General features: G+C 41.8%; 1 protein-coding gene across 1 annotated transcript in view; it reads left to right on the plus strand.

Moving 5' to 3' along the window:
- The window catches only part of DPY19L2 (dpy-19 like 2), a 57,272-nt gene that overhangs the window by 23,932 nt on the left and 10,817 nt on the right, over nt 1-22,523 (plus strand). Inside the window, exons 8-17 of the mRNA XM_045826976.1 lie at nt 1,869-1,926; nt 3,762-3,853; nt 6,018-6,117; nt 9,185-9,262; nt 10,015-10,101; nt 13,077-13,136; nt 17,250-17,330; nt 19,403-19,504; nt 20,608-20,679; nt 21,463-21,509. Of these exons, the coding sequence (XP_045682932.1) occupies nt 1,869-1,926; nt 3,762-3,853; nt 6,018-6,117; nt 9,185-9,262; nt 10,015-10,101; nt 13,077-13,136; nt 17,250-17,330; nt 19,403-19,504; nt 20,608-20,679; nt 21,463-21,509 (777 nt within the window). The remainder of the gene's footprint in view (nt 1-1,868; nt 1,927-3,761; nt 3,854-6,017; nt 6,118-9,184; nt 9,263-10,014; nt 10,102-13,076; nt 13,137-17,249; nt 17,331-19,402; nt 19,505-20,607; nt 20,680-21,462; nt 21,510-22,523) is intronic.

Raw genomic sequence — 22,523 nt, forward strand, 5'->3', positions numbered from 1 at the left:
CAGTTCCCATTTAAAGTGCGTGTGTCCAGGGCACCCTCGCACGTGTACGCCAGGAGATAGTATGTACAAGAATATAGCAGCATCGTTTGTAATAGTTCCCGACTGAGAACAGCTCCCGTGTCCATCAGCAGGAGACGTGCATGTCGTAGGTCAGTGCAGTGGGGTCTGTCCAGCAGTGACACGGAGTGAGCTGGAGCGGCCCCCATCGCCACGGGCGAATCTTACCATGTTGAGTGAATGAGGGCAGGCACAAAGGAAAAAGAAATCCTGTGTACTTTCATTAGTACGAAGTTTAAAAACAGATTAAATGGCAGCATGATATGTATGTAGAAGTGGCTGTGTTGACAGTCGCAAAAATGAGGACAATGGCTGTCTCAAGGGGCAGCAAGTGGGGGCTTGGGTGAGATCAGTTTTCTGTCTCAGTGACGTGGTGGTTACCAGGAGGTTCACTTTATAATCATTCCATGAACGGTCTAGAAATGTTACGCACTTTTAGATATGTATGTCATGCAGGCAAAATATATCTAAGCTCATCACAGTATTACTTCATTACTTTATGGTGTTGGGCTTAAAAAATGTTCTGTTTTAGAAAATAGTTTGCAGAGCTTATGCTTTTTTAAGTGCGGAAAGTGTTGCACAGGACTAAAACTTTGTACAATGAACACGGTGCATTGCTAGAGCAGCCCCAGAGGCACCGTCTTCTCTGAACGGGTGACGTGGCTCTGGAGGGTCAGGTGAGGCCTCGGGCGTTGAGGAGGGTGGATGGACACGGCGCAGGTGACTGTAGACGTTCACGGAGACCAAGTAGGAATCTGTGGGGTGTGTTGGCATTTCTGCTGCGGCCATGAAGTAGGTGCCTCCTTCATGTCCTGTGGGTGGTTAATGGTAAAGTGTTAATGTGCACGTCTAACTTTATCAGGTCCGAAGTTAACTGATATTATTCCTGTTGTTCTGATTAGTACCGGGAGTTTGGAACACTTGGCTTCAGCACAGCCCCTTGCATCCGTGCGATTGTTCCCGCAGTTCGGTGCTCTGATTGGCTTCCCGCCCTCCAGTGGTCACTGTTCTCTGTGCCTTACTTTGTTGTCCAGGCTGTCAGACCGTAGCTGTACCCGCACGGTCCCTGTGTCTGGATGCAGTGCCGTACTTGCCCCCCAGACACTCCTCTCCCTTCCTTACTTTCCAAAGTGCATCCTTCGAATTTCCTTTCGTGAAAATTTATTAATGATAAATCGCTTCCCGTTTGCTTTCCTCTGCTTATTTTTTTAAACTAGTCCTTCCTTTTTAAATCATCCCGCCAGTACTTACTGTCTTCTGTGTGTGGAGCTGTGGATATAAGTGATGAACAGCGTACAAAGAAAAGGCAACTTTAAGAAACGGTTCTCCGCCTTTGATGGTTGTCCTGGATCTAAGTTTCGTTCTCTGCCTTGTGGTTTCTCTGGGGCTCAAGGAAAGGATACTGCAGTAGTTCAGACCGTTGAAAGTCACTGCTAAATGAGACCGTTTGACTCTTGTTTTCATCCCTTCATCAGATGAGAGAAATTGGCCTCCATTCCGAACATTCAGGAAATGTCATGTAGACTCTGAAGTGCTGGCCTGTTTGTTAAATAGTATCTTATGTTCACACCTTACGTATTTTATTTAGAAAATAAATATAAAAATCAGATTATTTTACATGTCCATTTTATATGCTTGCACATTCAAGATTAAAACATCAACAACATGGGTACTTTTGAAATGTTTACGATTATTTCATATGGTTTAGTACTGTAACATTTTAAATATGGTTTTAAATTCTAAGATAATTTTGTGAAAAACTCTATAGTTTGCATGGATTGTGATTGTGTGCTTTTTTTTTTTTTTTACAGTGGGACTCATCTTGGAGGTCTAATTACAGTATTATGCTGCTTTTTCAACCATGGAGAGGTTCGTTTTCTAGCAAGTAATTGTTAAATAGAGGGGACTATATAGGAACAAGGAAATATATTCATCAAAACAATATATAATTGCATATTACTTAGGACTTCGCAATATTTTAAAGCACCTTGTGTTGTAAGTTGATATTTAATCATGTTGATCTGCAGTTTTGCATAATAACTAGAAGTAATGACAGAAAGTGTCTTGGATGGTTTTTACTGTGTAGATTCATTCATGCGCATCTATTTTGTAGAGAAAGGAAATGCTGTGTTTGTTGAGTTCAGCACTGGGAAGTGGTCGTTACCCACACAGGAGCTACGAAATGGAAATTTAGAGAGGTTAAGTCACTTATCCACGATTTCACATTCACGACACGGTGGAGCTGGTTTCCCATTCACATCTGTCTGACCCAGGGGCGTCCAGCCTTTTGGCGTCTCTGGGCCACACTGGAAACAGAAGAGTGGTCTTGGGCCACACATCAAACACACAGACACTAACAAAAACTGATGAGCAAAAAAAAAGGTTTTAAGTAAACTTACGCTTTTGTGTTGGGCCACATTTGTAGCCATCCCGGGACACATGCAGCCCCTGGGTCCGGGTTGGGCCCCCTGCTCGTAAAGCCTCATGCCTTCTGTTACATTAGGCTGCCGTTTCAACACTACCAAATGCTGAGTCAAAATAGAAGCCAACTGACTGATTCAGCCCAACAGGACACGGGCCACCTAAAAAAAGTTCTTAGAAACTTAACGTATAACAGGATAAATTCACCCAGCAAAATCCTGAGCACGTACCGTGTACCAGACTCTGCCACACGCTGAGGAGCCGGCACAGAGACATGGGAGGACCTGCGGGTTCATGGAGCACAGCCTGTCAGACGCTGTGGCACAGCTTGTGTGTGGTCCGGTCTTCATTCATGCCTGTCGGGGAGGGTAGGGATTTGGTTGACTTCAAAAAATCTGCTAGACGGAGGAGTCATAAAAATTACAGGTAGGTACGTTAACTTGGAGCGAACAAACGCACTGTCGTTCCCAGCGTGTCCACATGGGGGCGAGACGCGGTCTCTGAGTGTGCGGCACGGCTGGCATCACGACTTCTGAAGCGGGCCGCACAGCCAGGATCTTCCAGGGTTCACGACGTCGGTTTCTTGGAAGGGGAGCAATAGCTTTTAAGACTCTTGCAAGGTTATAAGAAATTAGATGCTTTCTATAGTTTTAGAATTTTTGATATAAAACTTTTTATCATATTCTCACCCATATGTCTTAAAACAGTTTTAAAGTCTATTTAAATGTAATGAATACTTTTATTATGTGCATCACTTGAGTGATTTCCAGTTGTTTTTAGAAATGTATAGTTAACTTTTTAAAAGGTATATTTCACAGATTCAGAGACAATCTTAATTGTTTGTAATGTGTGTCTGTACTCACTAAACTGGTTATATGCGAACTCCTGGATGTCTGTGAGTCTGGTGGGTGACGTTTGTTAGATATTTTCCTGGGCACGTGCACATCTCCGAGCCTGGGGACTCCAGGGTCACAGGGCAGCGCTGGAATGTGGCTCTGTCTTTCAGCCCTGGGTTCCTTACAGCCAGCCGGCGCCTGTCCCGCCCTCCTGCCTGTCCTTCGTGATTGTCTCCCCTGGTTTCTGGACGTGCTCGTGGAGGGCTCTCTGCCTAACAGCTGGGGGCTGCGTGTCCGTCAGGAGAGCTCCCGAAACTGAAAGCTCCCCAGGCACGCAGCAGTGAAGGAGCCTACTGTGAAAATGCGTAGAACCAGCCCATTGTGATTTTGAGATGAATCATGTTTGTTGCAACAGAATGTGAGAAGTTAGCATCTTGTTGATTTCAGGCGACCCGTGTGATGTGGACCCCGCCTCTCCGGGAGAGTTTTTCTTACCCGTTCCTCGTGCTTCAGATGTTCATTCTGACTTTGATTCTCAGGTAATTTTCATTAATAAAACAAATCGACATCAATTGTAAGTTACGTTTCTTAAAATATACTTCCACCTATTGTTATAATTCAAATGTACATGCTATTTTTAGTTACTTTTAAAATAAGTTGAATATCCAGTTGAGAAAATAATCTAAAATACTATGTAAATTTTTTTTCCACCTTAGAGTCTAGGCTACAGGTGTGAGAGAACTACATGATGTTTTAGTCAATCAGAATTTAAGGTTTCATGTGTATTTGGTACAGATTCAAAGGTGTGTAAGAAACTATTACTTTTTTCCCCTCAAAGATTATGTCATCGGATCCCTTGTTTTCCCACCTGTGGTTCTGGGCGAGCATTCCTGTGTGTTCCAGGCAAGAAGCGTGCAGTGCCCAGATGACCTGGGGAGATGCCAGGTTAGACAGACAGGAAACAGTCATGTATTCATGAAATATTCATGTATCATGAAAATTTCTCGACTGATGTTTCTAGCAGTTCAGTCAGAATTTCACCTCAATTGCTTCTCTTGGACACTTTTATTTGGAATTAATTTACAAGCCTTACATATTTGAAGAGGCCTGAGAAACAGCAGCAACGAAAACATGAAGAGCAGAGTTCTGTAGCTAACTTGGCCACAGAAACAGGTTTCCTAAATGCTGGCGGCCCCCTCGGTGAAGGCGGTAGTGGTTGCCCCCCTTGAACTCCCAGGAACCTGCCTCTCCCCTTCTTACCAGCACCCGGCAGAGTCTGCCCGTGTCGAAATCTGTTGTGTACATGTGGTTTTTCTTTCTTAGAACTGCGAGGTTGTTAACCAAGCGCACACACACACAAAGGGCTGCCTACGCACTCACTGCATTGAAATTCCGCCCAAGACAGGAACCCACCGCGTCGCTCCCCTTCACCGCGGAGCGCTGTGCCCACTGCCTGCCTGCAGTTCCGGCGCCGAGCCCCATTCATTAGCTCACGGCAGGGGACGAGTGGCAGCCCGGTGGCCCCCCACCCGAGGGCGGTGCGGCCCGGCTCCTGGCCTGTGGGACAGGTTCATTTTGGATTGAGTTTGGGTTGAGTTTGGATTTGGGAATTGGCTTCCCCCCAGATTCCTCTGTCTTTGCTCGTGACTTTTTCTCAAAGACTGTAATGGAGGAAGCTGCTCGTTTATCCTGCTTCCCACGGAAACTCTGAAGAAGATGGTTTATGTTCCATTTTTATTTTTTTAGGTGATATTACTCTGATCAGTCAGGGGTTTTATGGAATGAAATGTGTTAGCTGGAATATTGAGGGTTGTCCCCTTGAGTGCATGCACTAAGCCCTATACCTTTGCCCAAGATAATTTTTGTTTGATATATATAAGAAAATTTAGTACTTAATGAAGATTATGTTGTGATTATATGAGTAAACAATATGAGCATTTAAATCTTGCTTTTGAAAACTTACGTACCGTGATACAAGGAGTTATCAATCCAACACCATCCAACACAGCCTTCACAAAAAGAACAGTTGCAGCTTTATTACTTACACAAAATGTTTGCATTTATTTTTTCATATTCTAAAATACACTGAAGTCTTCTCTGGTAAAAGGTTAGTGGCTGATGTATACCTTATAATCGCAGAATGGGCAGCTTAAACTTCAATAGGCAGGAGTTTGACTGTGTTCCAGAATCATTCTTTTAACGTCATCTGAATTTCTTTCTTTAAAATTTCCTCACAGTCACTAATCTATTGCTTACGGGCACTCAGACTTCCCTGCGCTGCTTTTTAAAACCTGGAAGTGGCGGCACAGGACAGGCATCGCTGCCCCCACGGGCCAGCGCCCAGGGAGCGCGTCCGTCCACTCACCTGCCGCTCCGGACCTCGCTGGGGCGGGGCCCCACTCCACTGCTGGGCTGGGTCAGGGGACTGTGAGCTTTACGTTCAAAACATTTCACTTACTGATGAACTAGGTGCGATGCCCCCCTAAAGCTCCAGTTCCCATTGTTTTATGCTCCGCGTTTCTACAATCCAAGTAGTAGTTGGAGTTCTTTCCGATGAGCGTTGGAAAGCTGGCCGTACTTCGTGGCCTTACATCAGAGGTGAGGGAACCGCCAGCCTGGGTCGTGTTGCAGCTCCTCTTCCCCTCTGGTGGCGGGAAGCCCCTTTGGGGGCGACACTGACCACTGTCCGTTCTCTCCCTCAAGGACCTCGAACAGCAGCAGCAGGCATTTCATGGCGCTCGGCCTCGCCAGCGTCGCCTTCATGCTGCCTTGGCAGTTCGCGCAGTTCATACTCTTCACGCAGGTGAGGTGGCCTCGCACGGGTCTGGGTCAACCGCAAGACGCGCTTTGTTGTTTCTGTATGGGTTTTCAAGTGTGATTACATTTGTGTCCTAACAGATTTTCAAAATATGGAATGATTGTGAAGTTTACCTACATGTGTGATTTTTTTTAAAAATTAAAAACCATGTACCCTATAGTCTATGAATGTATTGCTTAGTTAGGCAGATACTAATGATCAACACACAAAAGCCTTTTTTCCATTATCTTAATTCATATCTTGTCTTGTTGGCATTTGAAATGAGCTCCGTAGATCTGCCTGTGGGTTTTCCTCTTGCCTTAGGAGTTATGTTGGGTGCCACACCACACAACATAGTGAGGGCCAACCCTGTTCTTCATGGTAGAGGGCTTCTGCTTCTAACGCAGCTTACGTATTGGCAGTTTTGTCCAAAGAGCTGAGTCTCACCAGACACCATTTCTCCACTTGGTCATCACGACATTTTTTTGTTTGTTTGTTTTTTAAGACTTTATTTATTTATTTCTAGAGAGGGAAGGGAGGGAGAAAGAGAGAGAAAAACATCAATGTGCGGTTGCTGGGGGTCATGGCCTGCAACCCAGGCATGTGCCCTGACTGGGAATTGAACCTGCAACACTTTGGTTTGCAGCCCGCGCTCAGTCCACTGAGCTACGCCAGCCAGGGCTATCATGACATTTTTGAGTGCATCGAGGCAGTATCCTGTTTCCCCCAAGGAACTCAGTAATTGGTGGCAGGAAACTGAGCTGGGGGAGCAGAGGATGAAAGGTCGATTATGACGCACATTCGTGATACTCACGTTTTGCAGGAGAGCTCCGTTCTGCCTAATGACTACACAGGGGCAATAGTCATGTTCTTTAATGGCAGTGAGAGACCCTGCCAAGGAGCCTGTGCCACCAGTTGTCTACAAAGAGTGACATTAACACCTCAACCTAATCGGTGCTGCAGAGTTAAAGCCTGTTCCAAATGTCCTCTGCACTCCCTGCGAGTTGGCCCGTTCAGGCCCTAACACAGAAAGTCTGTGGTTTTCATTATTTGCACCTGCCAACGTGGTAGCGTAGATTTCCCATGTGCGTCACCTCCTTGCAAGCAAATTTATTAATCCAGTGGCGCTGATGGAACTATTTAAGTAGCTCTTTTGGTAATTTTGATATTGCCTTAATGATTGTCTAGCCATTCAAAAGATGTACTATGTTTTTAGTGTCCTTTTGACTGCGATGCAATTGCCATCACATTATGTAAGTTTAAGGTGCACAGCGTGTTGACTTGATACATTGTTCCTCGATACATTGCAGTATGATCACCACCTTATTATCACCACAATGTTAATTAACACCTCTATCAAGTCACGTAATTATTTTTGTGGGGGGAGGGTAAGAGCATTTAAGACACAGTCTCTTAGCAACTTCAAAGTATGTAATACAGTATTGATTGGAATCAGTATGCTGGGCATTAGCTCTCCAGAATTCACTCATCTCGTTGCCAGTCTGTACCTTAAATCCACAGATAACTCTGGTATCTTCTCACCTCCCAGCCCCTGGTGCCCACCATCCTACTCTGTTCACACCAGCCAGGCTGTCTCAGATCCCACAGATAAGCGGGAGGGTCCAGTGTCTGTCTTTCCCTGTCTGCCTGTCCTCACGCAGCCCTCGAGGTCCACTGCGTTGTTGGCTCCCTCTGTTCTCACCCGAATAGTGCAGCTTCTGCCTCAGTCCTTCACTCATTTCGGAGATGTGAAGTGGGCTATGTTGGATCTTTACACCCTGTATTCTACGTCTCTCGTGTCCTTGCGTGTATTTTTTTTACCCCTTTCTCATGTTTTGCTTTCTTCTAGATGTTTTCTCTTGACCTGTCTTTCAATTTGTCATGTCTTTGTTTTGCTGTGTTCGACCTGCTTTTAAACCATCTTTAACTTCTTCATATTGGTTGCTGTAATAGTTGTACGTTTTCAGTTTCTTTTTAAGTGGCTTTCAGTATGCCCCTGGAATTTTCAATCCCGTCTGTTACTTCCTTGCACATACCAAACATAAGTCTATGTCTGATGATGCCAGGCATGTTTTTGAGTGATTTGCAAGCTAAGAGTCATTTTTACATTTTAAAAGTGTTATTCAAAAAAAAAAGAAAGAAAAAAAGTACAGCAGGTCCTCAAATATTTTGTTCAATATTCTTTTGTTATAACATTGATGAGATTTCATAAGAACTTAACTTTTTTATATCAATTAGCCTATGATAAAATTGTTTCACATAGTGATTTTTGCTAAAAGTTGCAAAACTTTTAAAAGTTGCTTAACTTTCTCACTATGTTAAGTGAGAACTTACTGTACACAATCAAGACTATATGTGGCCCACAAAGTGTAACGTATTTACTGTCTGACACCTGAACTAGATTCTTTATGGACCTGTTTCTGTTGTAATAATGTCTTGTCTCTTCCTATATCTGTTTAATTCTGATGTGGTGTTGGGCATTGCACACAAATAATGATACAGTTAATCTGAGGCTATGTTGCTATTAACATCTTCCAGAGAAGATTAAATGTGTTGCCAGCAGACAAGTAAAGACACTAAGAGCCTTGAATCACCCTGGAGCAATTAGGGAGTGAGATAATTCAAAGGTGGTTTTCATCTTTCTGAGGACTGTTTGGGTTTCTGATTCTCTTTTGGCACAGCCCTTTGATGCCCCAAGTCCAAGCCTGAGGATGTAGCAGGGACCCCATTCTTGGCATGGCCTCCCTGCCGAGTCTGTGGACCCCCTCCATGGACCCCCAGGCACCGGCAGGCACCTGGGGAGAAAAGTGACCTAAAACGTCAGGCTCTTCACTGCACGTTTCCACCTTTTCACTGGTCCCAGCCTCCTGATTCTTTTCTGCCTTGTTGGTGATCCGTGGCTTACATGCAGGCCTTTCCCCAGCTGTTCCAATTCCCGGTGAGGACACGGGTTGCCATTACTTAGGTGTCGTTATTAGAAACGTAACTCCTCTTGCGTTTACTTTGCTTCTGAATAGTGAAGTATCTGTTTTCTACATATTTTTCACTTTGGTCTTTAATATTTTTATTTCAGATAGCCTCGTTATTTCCTATGTATGTCGTGGGGTACATTGAGCCAAATAAATTCAAGAAGATCATTTATGTGAACATGGTAACACATTTCATATTTCTAAGTCAAACATTAAAATAAGATACTGGGGTTGCCTGCTTTCAAGTTGTTTTAATACATGTGATTTTGATAATATCCAGAAGGCAAACAGGAAGTGTACACTATAGATAGCATATTATAATATACTTTCAACTACCGTGTAGATGTTTTTTCTCTCTGAAACTTTTATGTTTTATTTATTAGGAGTCACTACTTTTGAAACTGCCTTTTCCCCCGAGACCTGACATTTCTAACACTGTGCATGAATGTGACACACTGTGAATTTTATGTTTTCATATTTTTGCTTTTAATCTTCATTTCCAAACACATCTCCCTTAAGAACATAAAATAAGTATGTTCTAGCTAAGAACATAAAATAGATCTTCCTTAGTGATAGAAATCCTCAAGTAGTTCAGCAAAAAATAAGATTAAAAGATTAATACTTATAGCTGTCTTTTTTTATTATGTAACTCCATTATTGAATCAATAAAAATGATAGTTTTTCCCATTTTCTTTGCACCAAGTAGCAGATAGAGAAAAAATTAAATTTTCCTATGTAGAATTTATGGTGTTGAAAATACTTAAAACCTAACAGTGTGTTGAAATTCTATTATCATTTGGCCAAGATCTATTTATTAATCTTATTTATGCATATTAAGTTTGTATTAGAATGGCTATTTGCCTACCAACAAAATCTGCATTATGCTATATATCTAGTGATGATAAAACATGCATTTCCTTTCTTCAATTTTTAGATTTCAGTCCTCCTTTGTTTTGTATTGATGTTTGGAAATCCAATGTATTTATCTTCTTACTATTCTTCATCTCTATTAATGACATGGGTAAGTATTGTTAAGCTCATTTAAGATTTTTTTTTTTTTTACCGGTGAAATAGCAGGTTTGGCCCACCGGCCAGAGGTTCAGGAGAACAAACAGGGCCCTTTCCTGATCATTACTCACCTGAAAAAGGTTTCCCAAGTCACGCCTCTTCCCTGTCCAACCCTTGGCAAATAACATGGTACAGACTTTGCCATTTTAAGGCACTGCCCAAGTAAATATTTTTTAAAACAATTAGATGGTAACAAGACTTACTTTCAAAATATGCAAAAACTCACGGTAAAGTCGTGATTTCCTCCTAAGTCACTGTGGTAGGCTAAGTGCGCACCCCAGGGACCCGCCGCTGCCCACACGCGGTTTGGAGCTCTTCTGAGTTGCCTTCGCGGGCTGCCGTGCGTTCCCTTGAGGGTCCTCACAGGCGACAAAACTTCGTCTTTCCAGGGCGGGTTTGATTTTGGGGAACGACCAAAGTCTTGTGAAAAAGGTGCGTGATTGGGCTGGGTGATACATAGATCTGGGTCAAAATACGGCGTGACATTCAAGTGATAAGACCTATTTTCTTGCACCGATAACTAAATCACCTTTGCGGGAAGTTCAGAAAACGGAGTTCCAAACTGTCTTGAGCAATGGTAACATAATTAGAATACGTGTATTGTTTTCTCACATGACTTCCTGTCATTGAATAACACGCATTTGGACGTGCATGTGGCACCGTGGTTCAGTAAGTTGTTGGTTTTATCACTTTCCAGTCACACTTGTGACGTTCGTGAGCCAGAACCTGTCGTGTCCCCTCCACTGGAACGTGCCTGGGACGTGCTCTTCCCCAGCCCCCAGCTCAGACACGGGGCCACGCACAGCAGCACCAAACGGAGCACGTCTCTGCGCACGGTGCCTCGATCGGCCCTTTCGGGATTGCTCTTACGTTGTAACGTTCTCGTTCCCCACGTCCTTCTTCCCTCACAACAAGGAGTCCCTTCTCTTTCTCATCCCCCAATACATTGCCTTTTCAGTTTCAGTTTTGTTGAACCTTCTCAGCGTGACAAGGTAGAGGACTTGGAACAGCGTGCTCATCCCCCTCTTTCTAGGAAACCCACTTTATTTTGAAACACAGTCACACAGAGGGCCTCATAAAGCCAATGTGTTATATGCACTATAGGGATCAAAAAATGGTGCTGTTCCCCTCCCTCCCTTACAGTGAATGTGGGAACGGTGAAGTGCGGGTCTAAGTCAGGGGAGCTGGGAAGAGGTGGAAAAATACTTGAAGAAATAATAGCCAAAATTTTTCCAATTGGTTGAAAATTATCAACTCAAAGAATTTCAGTAATCCCAAATATAAGAAAGCTGTAATAAGACATATTATAATCAAATTGCTCAAAATCAGTGATAAAGGTACAATATTAATAACGGTCAAAGAAATAAGACGAGTTAAATATGTATAGAGAGAGGAACAACAGGTAAGGGTGTTAGCCAGTACTTCATAAGGAAAAAATACAGGCAATGTGACAAGCAACAGCTTCCAAACCCTTAAAGAAAAAACACCGTTGGACAAAGGTGTAGTGATTGCTGGAAGGTGGGATTTAAATGCTTTAAATGGTGATGGAAAAAATAAAAGTTAAAGAAGAAAAAAAGTGCTATCAATCTACAGTTCTGTAACTAGCAACATGTGGCTCAGAGACGGAGGCACAATGAAGACTTCGTGAGCGCATTTGCACTGCCAGGAGTGTTAACGGAGGGCCCGCAGGTGGACGGGGTGTACCGCATGGGCATGTCAGTACGGCGCCGCACAAACAGAGCTCTGCAAACGGTAGCTATGGGTGCGGCTAGAACAACTATACCCAGACGGTGTGGCTTCTTTCTTGTAGCACCAGGGGTTCGGAAGTCCACACTCAAGGTGCCAGCCGGTTCTCGGTGAGGGCTCTCATCTGCATTTGTAAGCAGGTGCCCTGACTGTGTCCACACACGTGGAGAGAGAGATCATCTCTCTCACCTGACTTCTCATGTCTTTCCTTATAAAGGCATTGCCATACTTTGCCATATATAATGAACACTTTTCTTACCCAAATTTATGAAGGAAAAGTAAGGATGCACATTATACAAGAGTAGTACTAATTCCCATGTATAATGTGAATTCTCCCGTGTATAATGCAAATTATACATGGGAATTAGTATTAAAGTCTGGCTGCTCATTATACATGGTAAAATGTAATTCCATTCATTAGGGATTTAATTACCTCACAAAGGTTGCGCCTCCAGCGTGTCACATGGGAGATTAGGGCTTCACCACACGGGTTTGGCGGGGGACTGAACATTTCGTCGACAGCACTGAGGGTGTGTGTGTTTTTGAGGATGCGGCTCCACGCGGAGGTCTCAGTTCCAGGTTCCTGCCTCTCTGAGTTCCCAGCCCCCTCCCACTCCACCCAGGCCCATAGCTGTCCCCCCTTCCACGGCCCCCCCGGAACACAGCCGCAGGTGCTCCCCCAGTTAACACTCTAGTTTTCAAAATTGCCGTTTTGGGTCTGGCATCTGGAAAGCCCCTTCTCTTTCTTAAAAGTTCCGTTAGGTTTTTAGGAAAAAATTTTAAATATCTTATGTGGGAGTTTGGAAAGGAAGGGTTTTCCCGTTAACTCGAAGCGCTAACTTTGCTGGATAACGCCCATGCCCGTTTGCATGGACATGCCACCCACACACACCACCCCACCTCCCCCACCCCCCCACCCCCGGTCAGAGGAGTCGTCCGCACGTGCAACACCCAAGTGATGCAGGGAGGGGTGGATTTGGGCCAAGAGGCAACGTTTAGCACACAGAGCGTTTAGCTCTCACCCCAAGAAGGTTTTGTTGTGTTCCAATTTTGAAAAGTCAGCAGTTAAGAAGTAAAATGGCTGGTGGTAGGCAAGATGGAATGAGGAATGACTGTAATTTTCGAAATTTGTAATTCATATAAAATATGAATGTTTATTTTATTTTGTATTGTGCGTTTTAGGTGATAATTCTGAAGAGAAATAACATTCAAAGATTGGGAGTGTCTGAACTCAACTTTTGGGTAAGAGTCAACATTTTTAACACAACTTCTTCAGACTCTTTATTTCTATAAATTGAATAAGATAATTATCCACTTATGTACTTATTCATTTATGTACTTAAAAATTGAATGATTTAGAGTTAATACATCTTATAAATAGCTACTTGCTTAAGGTGGGAAGCAGTCCTTAGCAACATCTACAAGTCATTGTTAAGAAACTTGCTGATTGCCCTGATGGTGTGGCTCAGTGGGTTGGGCACCGTCGCACAGACTGAAGGGTCGCTGGTTCAATTCCTTGTCAGGACACAGCCTGGGCTGTGGGCCAGGGCCCCAGGTGGGGACGTGCAAGAGGCAACTGATCAGTGTTTCTCTTTCACGTCGATGTTTCTCTCCCAAGGTGATGTTTCTCTCTCTCTCTCTCTCTCTCTCTCTCTCTCTCTCTCGCTCCCTCCCTTCCCCTCTCTCTAAAAATAATCAGTGATTTTTTTTAAAAAGACACTTGATTTATTTCAATACCGCCCTCCATCTTTCTTCCTTTACTGTTTATTCTGCTGTACATGTACTGCCTTACTTTTAAAATTTCTATTTGCCTTGAGTTTCTCTCTATAGATTAACTGTCTTCTCTTCAAAATAAGTTTCTAGTTTTGTTCCTACTTTCCCCTTTGGTTTTTCTCCACATCTGTCTATTATCTCTTTCTTCCTGCTTCCAACTTTAAATTCTAGTATTTTTGTCCTTTTAGCATTTCTTTACAATCTCCCAGCCTCTTCTTATTTCAGCTTAGACACTGCTTAATCTTTGTTTGACCTTAATATACTCATGGATGGCCCATGTCACCTCCAGATCTGTGTGTTTCGTTTCCCGGTATAGTAAGTGTATTATTAGGTAGACGCTACAATTCCTGATTATCACACTACCAGCAGATGGCATCCATTCTTTTTCTCTGATGTGCTTCTATTAAAAAACAAAACCTGCCATAGTGAAGAAGTATGTGATTGTATATTACATATTGATAGGGTAAAACTGGGAATGTTAGGGTAAGATAAGAAAGTACATTTACACTCAGAACACGAAACAACCAAACGGAAGGCATCGCCAGTCTCATTGCTTGAGGCACTCTCTCATCCCTCACAGGGAACAGGGAAAGTATTTGTGCACTTAAGTTACTGGATGGCATGACTCTTCTTCTAATACATGGTTTTCTTTTACTTCAGAGAAAATAGTAGTGGTTGTGTTTTAAAGATTAAATCGAGAAATCAACAGAAAATTTGAAGATTTTTATTTAATAACTGTACTCAAAAGAGACTGAAAATTTCAGTCACAAGCTATTGAAAAATGACGATAAATACAACAGTGTCCATAGACATTCAGAGAATTCCATCAAAGCTATTCTCAGGCAAATTTATTGTTTGAAACATTTTCAGATTTAGACTAGAAAGAATGAAAGTTAACCTGAGGTTTCATTTCAATAATTTCCAGAGACCAAATTCTAAGGAAAGAAAAGTTGAGATATAATGACTATTCAGCTTATATTTATATTCTGAAACTTGTATAATTCTCTTGCAAAAAGGAAAAACAAGTAGTAATAGTCATCTAAACAATACAATAGATATCTCAGCTGTTATAGAGTCTGTTGCTGTTCTTGTTTTATAGAAGACAGTCAAAAGAAAAAGCAGAGATATTTTTTGAACTAACACTTTTTCTTATAAAAAACCCATTTTATTTCTCAAGTAATTCTTTAATGGTAATGGACTAAAGAGTGTATTGCATATCTTACTCTATTATAATTAAAAATGTTGAAAACAAGGAAGTTATTATTTTATACTGAATGACAGGAAAATATACACAGAAAAATTGTCACTCATAATTGATCAAAATCTATTTTTTAAAGAGTTTATTTTATTATTTCTTTAAAAAGATTTTATTTATTTATATTTAGAAACAGGTGAAGGGAAGGAGAAAGAGGGAGAGAAACATCAATGTGTGGTTGCCTCCCACATGAGACCCCCAATGGGGACCTGGCCTGCAACCCAGGAATGTGCCCTGACTGGGAATTGAACTGGTGACCCTTTGGTTTGTGGCACTCAATCCATTGAGCCAAACCAGTCGGGGCTATTTTTTTTTTGAGAGAGGGGAAAGGAGGGAGAAAGAGGGAGAGAAACATCAACGTGCAAGAGAAACATCGACTGGTTGCCTCTGCACGCCCCCAAGTGGGGATGGGGACCAGGCCCTCAACCCAGACATGTTCCTGGACTGGAAGTCGAACCAGTGACCCTTTCAGGCTCTGGGACAGGGCCCGACCCACTGAGCTACACTGGTCAGGGCCAAAATCTGTTTTTAATATTCTTTACCATCATGTGGCAACTTGGAGAAAATGTGAGCAACTCAAGAACAGGTATATGTATCTCCTTAGTCTGATCAAGTTGGGTTCATTCCAGACGTGCAAAGTGTCACACTAACAGATTAAAGGAGGAAAAAAACTTACGACCATGCCCTCATATGCAGAAAATGAATTTTATAAAATCGAACCCCCATTTACTGAGCACAGTGGGAGCAGCAGGGAGTTTTCTTCATTTCATAAAGTTCTCCAGCATTCACTGGTCCTACGGGCGGGGTGTTTGGAGTGTTCTATTTAAAGTAAAGATCCAGATAAATGTTTTTCCACTTTTCATTAAAGGTTTGAGTGAGCACATTAAAGCAAGAAAGAAAACAGCAGTAGGAAGGAAATGGAAGGGAAGAATCAAGAATCATTATAACGTCATTATTTACATAGAAAACACTAAATAATTTTTCTTAGAAATTGTAAGAATTCAGTAGCATGGCTAGATAAAAGCTTATACAAAAGTCAGTTATATTTCTCTTTTCTGGCAACAAAAAGAAAACATATTTTGTAAATTTGTCATAAATATTAGGAATTAAAAATAAACAGTATCTGAATAAATTTAACAAAATGCATTCAGTATTTTAGAAAGTTATTTTTGTGTGTTAGCAACATAAATAATATCAAAATAAAAGGAAAAAATTTCATGTTTCTGCAGAGGAAGACTCTATACAATGTCAGTCCCCCCAGTTGATGTTTAGAGTCAAGACAATTGTAATGGTTATCTTTCAGGCCACTTTTCAATGAGAGGCTGGAATAATTTGTTTTACACATATGGGAAAAATTATATCATACCCAAATATCAGTTTCAGACTTGGCCGTTGTGAATCTTTTCCAGCTGAGTTTTTCCCCATTTGATATATCTTCATAGTTCTTTATGCAGTCTCTTACGTTATGGTTTGAGATGCTGTGGGCACTTCTCATATTTTCCTTCCCCAAACTCTGGAATCAGGCATTTCTCCCAGGATCTATAGTTCCTTTAGGTGTAGAATGGTATTTAGAAACCAAGATCTGAGTGCTAGGTGTTTTCACTGCTACCAGTGTGTCCTTGCTTCTAGACCTTTCCATTGTATGTATCTGTATGTACACCCACATGCATATGTATTTATATGTATTAAATCTGTATGTATGAAATAATTTCATAACTATACCCTCAATTCCAGTCCAGTGCTGTAGAAAGATAGAGCAATAGAAAGAAATTATCCAATCTAAATAACAAAGGAAAAACAGACTGGAAAAATCATGGAGGTTTAGGGTCCTGTGGGACAATAACAAAAGATCTAATATTTATATCAATAAAAAGGGGAAAAAGAGAATGGGACTGAAAAAGTATGTGAAGAAATAGTGACTAAAAACTTCTTAAATTTGGTAAAATGTGTAAGTTTACAGAGTCAATAAACTGAATCCCAAGTAGGGTAACCCAACAAAATCCATGGCTGGACACATCATAATGAAATTTTTAAAAACTACAGAAAAAGATGATTTTGAAAGCAGGCAGAGAGAAATGATGTGTGACCTGTAGAGTAAAACTGGTTTGAACTACAGCAGACTTCTCACCTGAAACTATGGGGGCCAGAATAGTGGCACCATTTTCTGTCAAGCATTCAGTTTCCTATAGCAGCGTCCTTTCTTAGACTTTGTCACTCACATGCCTCACGTGGTTAAAATTTTCCTGTGCCATTTGTTGATGCAATTAATTATTTTAACTGGGTAGTTTTTTAGTACCTGACTTATATCTATTTTATTTATTCTTTAGCTAATTCAAGGTTGTGGTTGGTTGTGTGGAACAATCATTTTGAAGTTTCTGACATCTAAAATCTTAGGCGTTTCAGACCATGTAAGTACTGCCTAGCTAAAACGTAAGAAGCTTTCTAACTGCTTATACCTGGGTGAGAACTTCGGGACCATCTGTTTTTACCTCTTTAGTTCAGAGAGGTGAAGTGCCTTCCTCAGGGTCTCCAAGCCGGTCACTGGCAGAGTCAGCACCACAGCCCTGCCGTTCAATGACCGTTTGAATCAACCAGGAAAAAAGTGCATCAGCGAGCACTTCCTTAGCCTTCTGGGAAAATTAAGAATATGTTAAGTAGTTATTTGTTTATATTTCAGTGAACGCACAAGTGAGTATTTGTTTAAATAGTTATTCATTTATTGCAGATGTTAACATATGGACAGCCTGTACTCAGCTTTGAAATATACAACCCCTAAAATCTCAGTATAGTTTTATTTATAATCATGGATTAAATTTAAGATATGATTTGAAATTTTTAAGGATTTTTCTTATAATATAAAAAGAAAACGTTAAAAGTTTTCTATCTTTTGATCTTCCAGAAACTGTGTGGGCCACCGATCCCTCGTGTGTGGCATTTCTGTCTGTTCTAAGGCCAGGCCCTTAGATGATGGCCCTGTTCACAGCGCATGTCCCACAGAACGAATTACTCTAAGGAACAGAAAGCAGTGCATGGATTTACTTTTGATTTTCAGCACTTTCTGTTTAGATATGAGCATACATGGTTGTATCGTACAATCTACTGCAAAATTTACCTTATCTAGTACTTTCCATTTAGGACGTTGTCTAATGTGGGAGTTACTGCAGCTTTACCAGGGGAGTATACTTCTTACTCCCTGAAAAGTCAAGTGTGATCACTATTAATTAGAATTGAACTCGCATGCATGTTCATATTAAATAAAATTTCAAAACGTAAGGATTTATTTGCTATTTACTGCTACCTTTGCATGGTGGTTTATTAGGTTTATTTGTTGCTGCTGTTCTCTGGTATGTCTGACACATTTTCCTTGTTTTTCTTTTCCTTTGTATTGGTCTTGCCTTTTAATTCTACAGGGAGTATGTATTTTATTATCAACTTTATTTAGGTCTCTGAAGTTATTTACTTATCTATCAGGTTGGTCTGTGTGTTTTTTTCTCGCCTTGCTCCGCATGGTCACCCAACTGTGCAAACCTCACACAAGCACATGTGTGCACGCACACAAACCCACACGCCCGTAAGTGACCGCCTCTGTGTGACCGCAGTGAGAAAGACTGGAAACTACAGCGTTTTGGTTAAATTACCATTAGTCACCAGACCTACTCTAAACTAGAAAAATAAAGGAAACTCTGAATTCTCCTGGTAGGTAGATAATGGGAACCATGCATGCAAGAAAACCACAGATAATCATGTCAACTTGATATAAACTAATTTCTGTCCCTGTCAAATATTATGAATTAAGGTTTAATGTACCAAATATTTTCCTTTTTTTATGGCCTCCGGAGAATGCTGTGGGAAAAGTAGTGTCCCTCCGGCAGTAGGTAATGCACACTCAGTGGAAAACAGGAGTTTCTCCATCGGGTCTGTGCGGCGGTGTTTGTTTTAAAGGCCATGGGGGTCAGGTGACTACATCCACGCAGTACGTGTACGTGTTGTGACTCTTATGAATAATAGCTCTCACACTGAATGGCTCAAACGTGTGCCCCAAAAGTTCAAGAAGCACCAGAAATTGTAATTGATGTTGGAGGCTTTGTAAAAATGACAACGCAGAGAAAAACTGTTCATGATTTACAACGTGTGGTGCGAGGGCTTAACCCGAGATTGTTTTTTTCTCTTGATAAACGGTGTGATTAAACAATCTCGTAATTAACTGCACGGTGGTTTCCGCCCCGCAGGACTGGTGTCGGCTCACCCTTTACACTGCCGTCTCTGCTTGTTTTTCTGACCTCCGTCAGTTTCCGTTTCTCTGGTGTCCTCTTTGTTCCCGTGCCCCAGCACAGAGCGCGCATTGTTCAGGGTGGATCTTCCCTTCGAGGGGCGTCCGTGCGCCTTGGGTTTATGCGCTCTCTCGATCTCACTGCTGTTCTCTCACCAGCCGTCACTGAAACCCTGTCGTCTCACTTTGTTTTACGCTCTGTCCTCCCAGATTCGCCTGAGTGACCTCATAGCCGCGAGGATCTTGGGGTACACAGACTTCGACACCTTAATCTACACCTGTGCTCCCGAATTTGACTTTATGGAAAAAGCGGTATGTTTGTTTTCCTTTTCTACAGGTATGGCATTTTTTTTTCAGCTCTTACGTTTTCTTTTGAATCTGAAACTCAAAATTTGCATTTAGAAACATCCAACTTACCCTATCATTTTTTTTTTACTGGAATGTTTGCGCCTTTCTCACCTGCTTTCTTATGCACAAAGCAGTAAAGGATGGGTCCTACCTCGAAGCGTTACTGATGATGGTTGAACGAGATGGTCCAGGGAGGTGCTTATAACATATCACGTGGTCCCCAGTGAATGACCGTGATGACAGTCAGTGACAATACTTGTCATGACCTAGGTCAGTGGGAGTCGTGGCAGCACTCTGGAAAAGTCAATCCAAAGTCTCAGTCAGGTTTTTAAAAAAATCAGTTTTATTTCATGTAATACCCCAAATACTATAAACATTCTGAACAAGATGTTTGCAGGAAAGGTACACAACTAACCACACATGATTTTCTTACTTATCCATCCAGTCATGCGTTCATTCAAAAACAGTCCCCAGCCCCTAGTTCCCTGGGAGGCAGCCTGTTGCAGGGCCACACAGGGGGACATGACTCCGACTCCGTTCTGCATTCAGACAGCAGACGCTGTCGTCTCGGGGCGGACCACTCCCCACACAGCAGCAGGCCGTGAACTCTGTCCGGCTGCCGCTGTGGCCCCAGGGCTTATACTTCCAGTAAGTGCTCAGGCCAGTGCGCTGCTTGTTAGTTCTGGTTTCATAAATGAAAATAGTGGGACTTCGCAGCCTGGGAAATGATAATGTAGGGCCCAGGGGTCAGTAAATACACATTACAAAACCTAGTATTATGTAAATAAAGGATAGACCCCCCCCCAAAGGGAAAAATAATGGACATATCTAATTTTTGGTTTAATGCTTTTATCATTAAATTTTTTGATGAATTTGTATAACTATTTTTAAATGTTGGTCTTTATATTAGAACACAAAGGTTGGTAAATGTATATATATATCCTGTTAATGACAAAGATAGTTCTATCTTGAAGAGATTTCTTTGTGACACTCAGTTTAACATGGATTTTTACTCATTTAATGTAAAATTTAATAAATGACTATTTTGAATAATTTGTTTTTTTCAGACTCCGCTGAGATACACAAAGACATTATTGCTTCCACTTGTAATGGTGATCACTTACTTCATCTTTAAAAAGGTAATTTTTTAAATGTATTACTTTGGGTTCAAGACAAGGACTTACAATACATTAATGATAATAGCTCAGAATTCCGTCTTATTTTTAGGAGGAACTCTTTCCCTCTCTAAAATTTTTTATTAAAATCTTTTATTATCTAGCATTACATGGCTTTTGTAGAAAGCCATATTAGAAAAGATACCCTTAATTATCCCCTGAAAAGAAATATCTCAGCTACCCTCCCTGTGGCTAGAGGCACATTAACACCCAAGGGATGTGCTCAGAGGCCGCCTGCAGCGTGAGTTCGGGCTGCGGCAGCTCGGGGGAAGCAGACGCGCCACACTAACCCCGCAACCACCACACAGACTTCGAAGCTGGACAAGCTGGACGGAGAGGGTCGGAGGGAGGGCGTGTGCGTTAGCTCCCTGGTTGGCCTGGAAGGGGAAGGTAGCACGGCCCCTGAAAGTCCCCGGAGGCCACTGCCAACCTCCACGCTCAGGCCGCCCGCCTCCCATGAAATGCAGGCTGAACTCCTGCAAGGAGTTGCTCCGTGTGAAAGCTTAGCATTTTAGAGCCGAAACAGACCCTGAGGGTTTACCCCAACTCTCTTTTGTTAATTAGAGGAAGTTAAGGCTTCGAGATACTATTTGCCTGTGGCATGGCTGAGCCTAAACTGTTCCCAAGGACCCACTTGAACCATGAAAATGCTGCTTTCTACTGGGTGTGTTTATGTTCGTGAACCAGGGCATTTTAAATGTCGTGTGGCTTCTTAGAAAAGTTTCATTGATCTGATTCTATTCGCAGACCTTTCGTGATGTTTTATGCGTCTTATCTGCAAACACTTATCTAAGGTAATTATATCATAGTTGTTTCTAAATCATGCTATAGTCAGTTATTAAATAACTTATTGACAATATCAGTTTTCCAAATGAGTGGATGTTAAACTTCAGCGTTATGATTAAGAAAGGAGATATGAACCAAACTTATATGTTTTCTAAAAATAAAATACAGTGGATTAGTCTCAGGGATCACTTTTATGTATTTGGATATGTTTTAGAGATATGTATATTTGTGAATTAATTCAAAACCTAAATCGATTTAGTTTAATTTGAATATATGACTAGAATTTCAAGTCGATAAACAGAAGAATGCTAATGTTTTATTTGGGCAATTCTTTTTTAACTTTCAGAGAAAGTGTAATTGTTTTTCTGAATATTCATGAAATAGGTTTTTTCTCCATTTACGGTTGAAACTATTTGTTCCATTACATTTTTGTGGTTTTAGTAAAGTCACTACATTTATGGCATAAACATATGCAAGGAAAATATGACATGAAGGTAAATTGCTGAAGAAATTTCCCTCTGAGGCAAATCTTAACTCACACTCTATGTATGTAGCTATGTCGTTAGATTCGCTGTAGTTAAGGAAATACAGCTTTAGGTTTCCAGAACAGTGGTGACGATGGCACGGGAGTGCTCATGACCCCACACCCTGTGCTTACGTTTCAGCAAAGTTTTGCCTGGTTGCCAGAAGTACTAATTAGGGTTTTTTGGGTGAAATTGTTGAAATGGTAGAATCCTATTTGTTGAAATCATTTCTGAAACAAGAGAGCGGATAGACCCTCAAGTGGAGCTCTTGGCATTCTAGAAAGCGTGTACGTAGAACCCTGAAAACTGTTCACATAAGGAATGTATGAAGGGGCCTGGGTTTTTCAGTGAGAAAGTAGAAGCTTCAGGGGTCTTCAAATACTCGAGAGGGTGCAGTGTGGGAGGGGACACGCTAGAGGGAGCCAGGGAGTGGGAGATGCTCAGCTCAACATAGGGAGGTCTGTCTTCGGGATCACACACCTGAAGGTGACGGCCTTG

Source organism: Phyllostomus hastatus, unplaced genomic scaffold (assembly GCF_019186645.2).
Source record: "Phyllostomus hastatus isolate PE091 unplaced genomic scaffold, TTU_PhHast_1.1 phas_scaffold_78, whole genome shotgun sequence".
Taxonomy (NCBI): domain Eukaryota; kingdom Metazoa; phylum Chordata; class Mammalia; order Chiroptera; family Phyllostomidae; genus Phyllostomus; species Phyllostomus hastatus.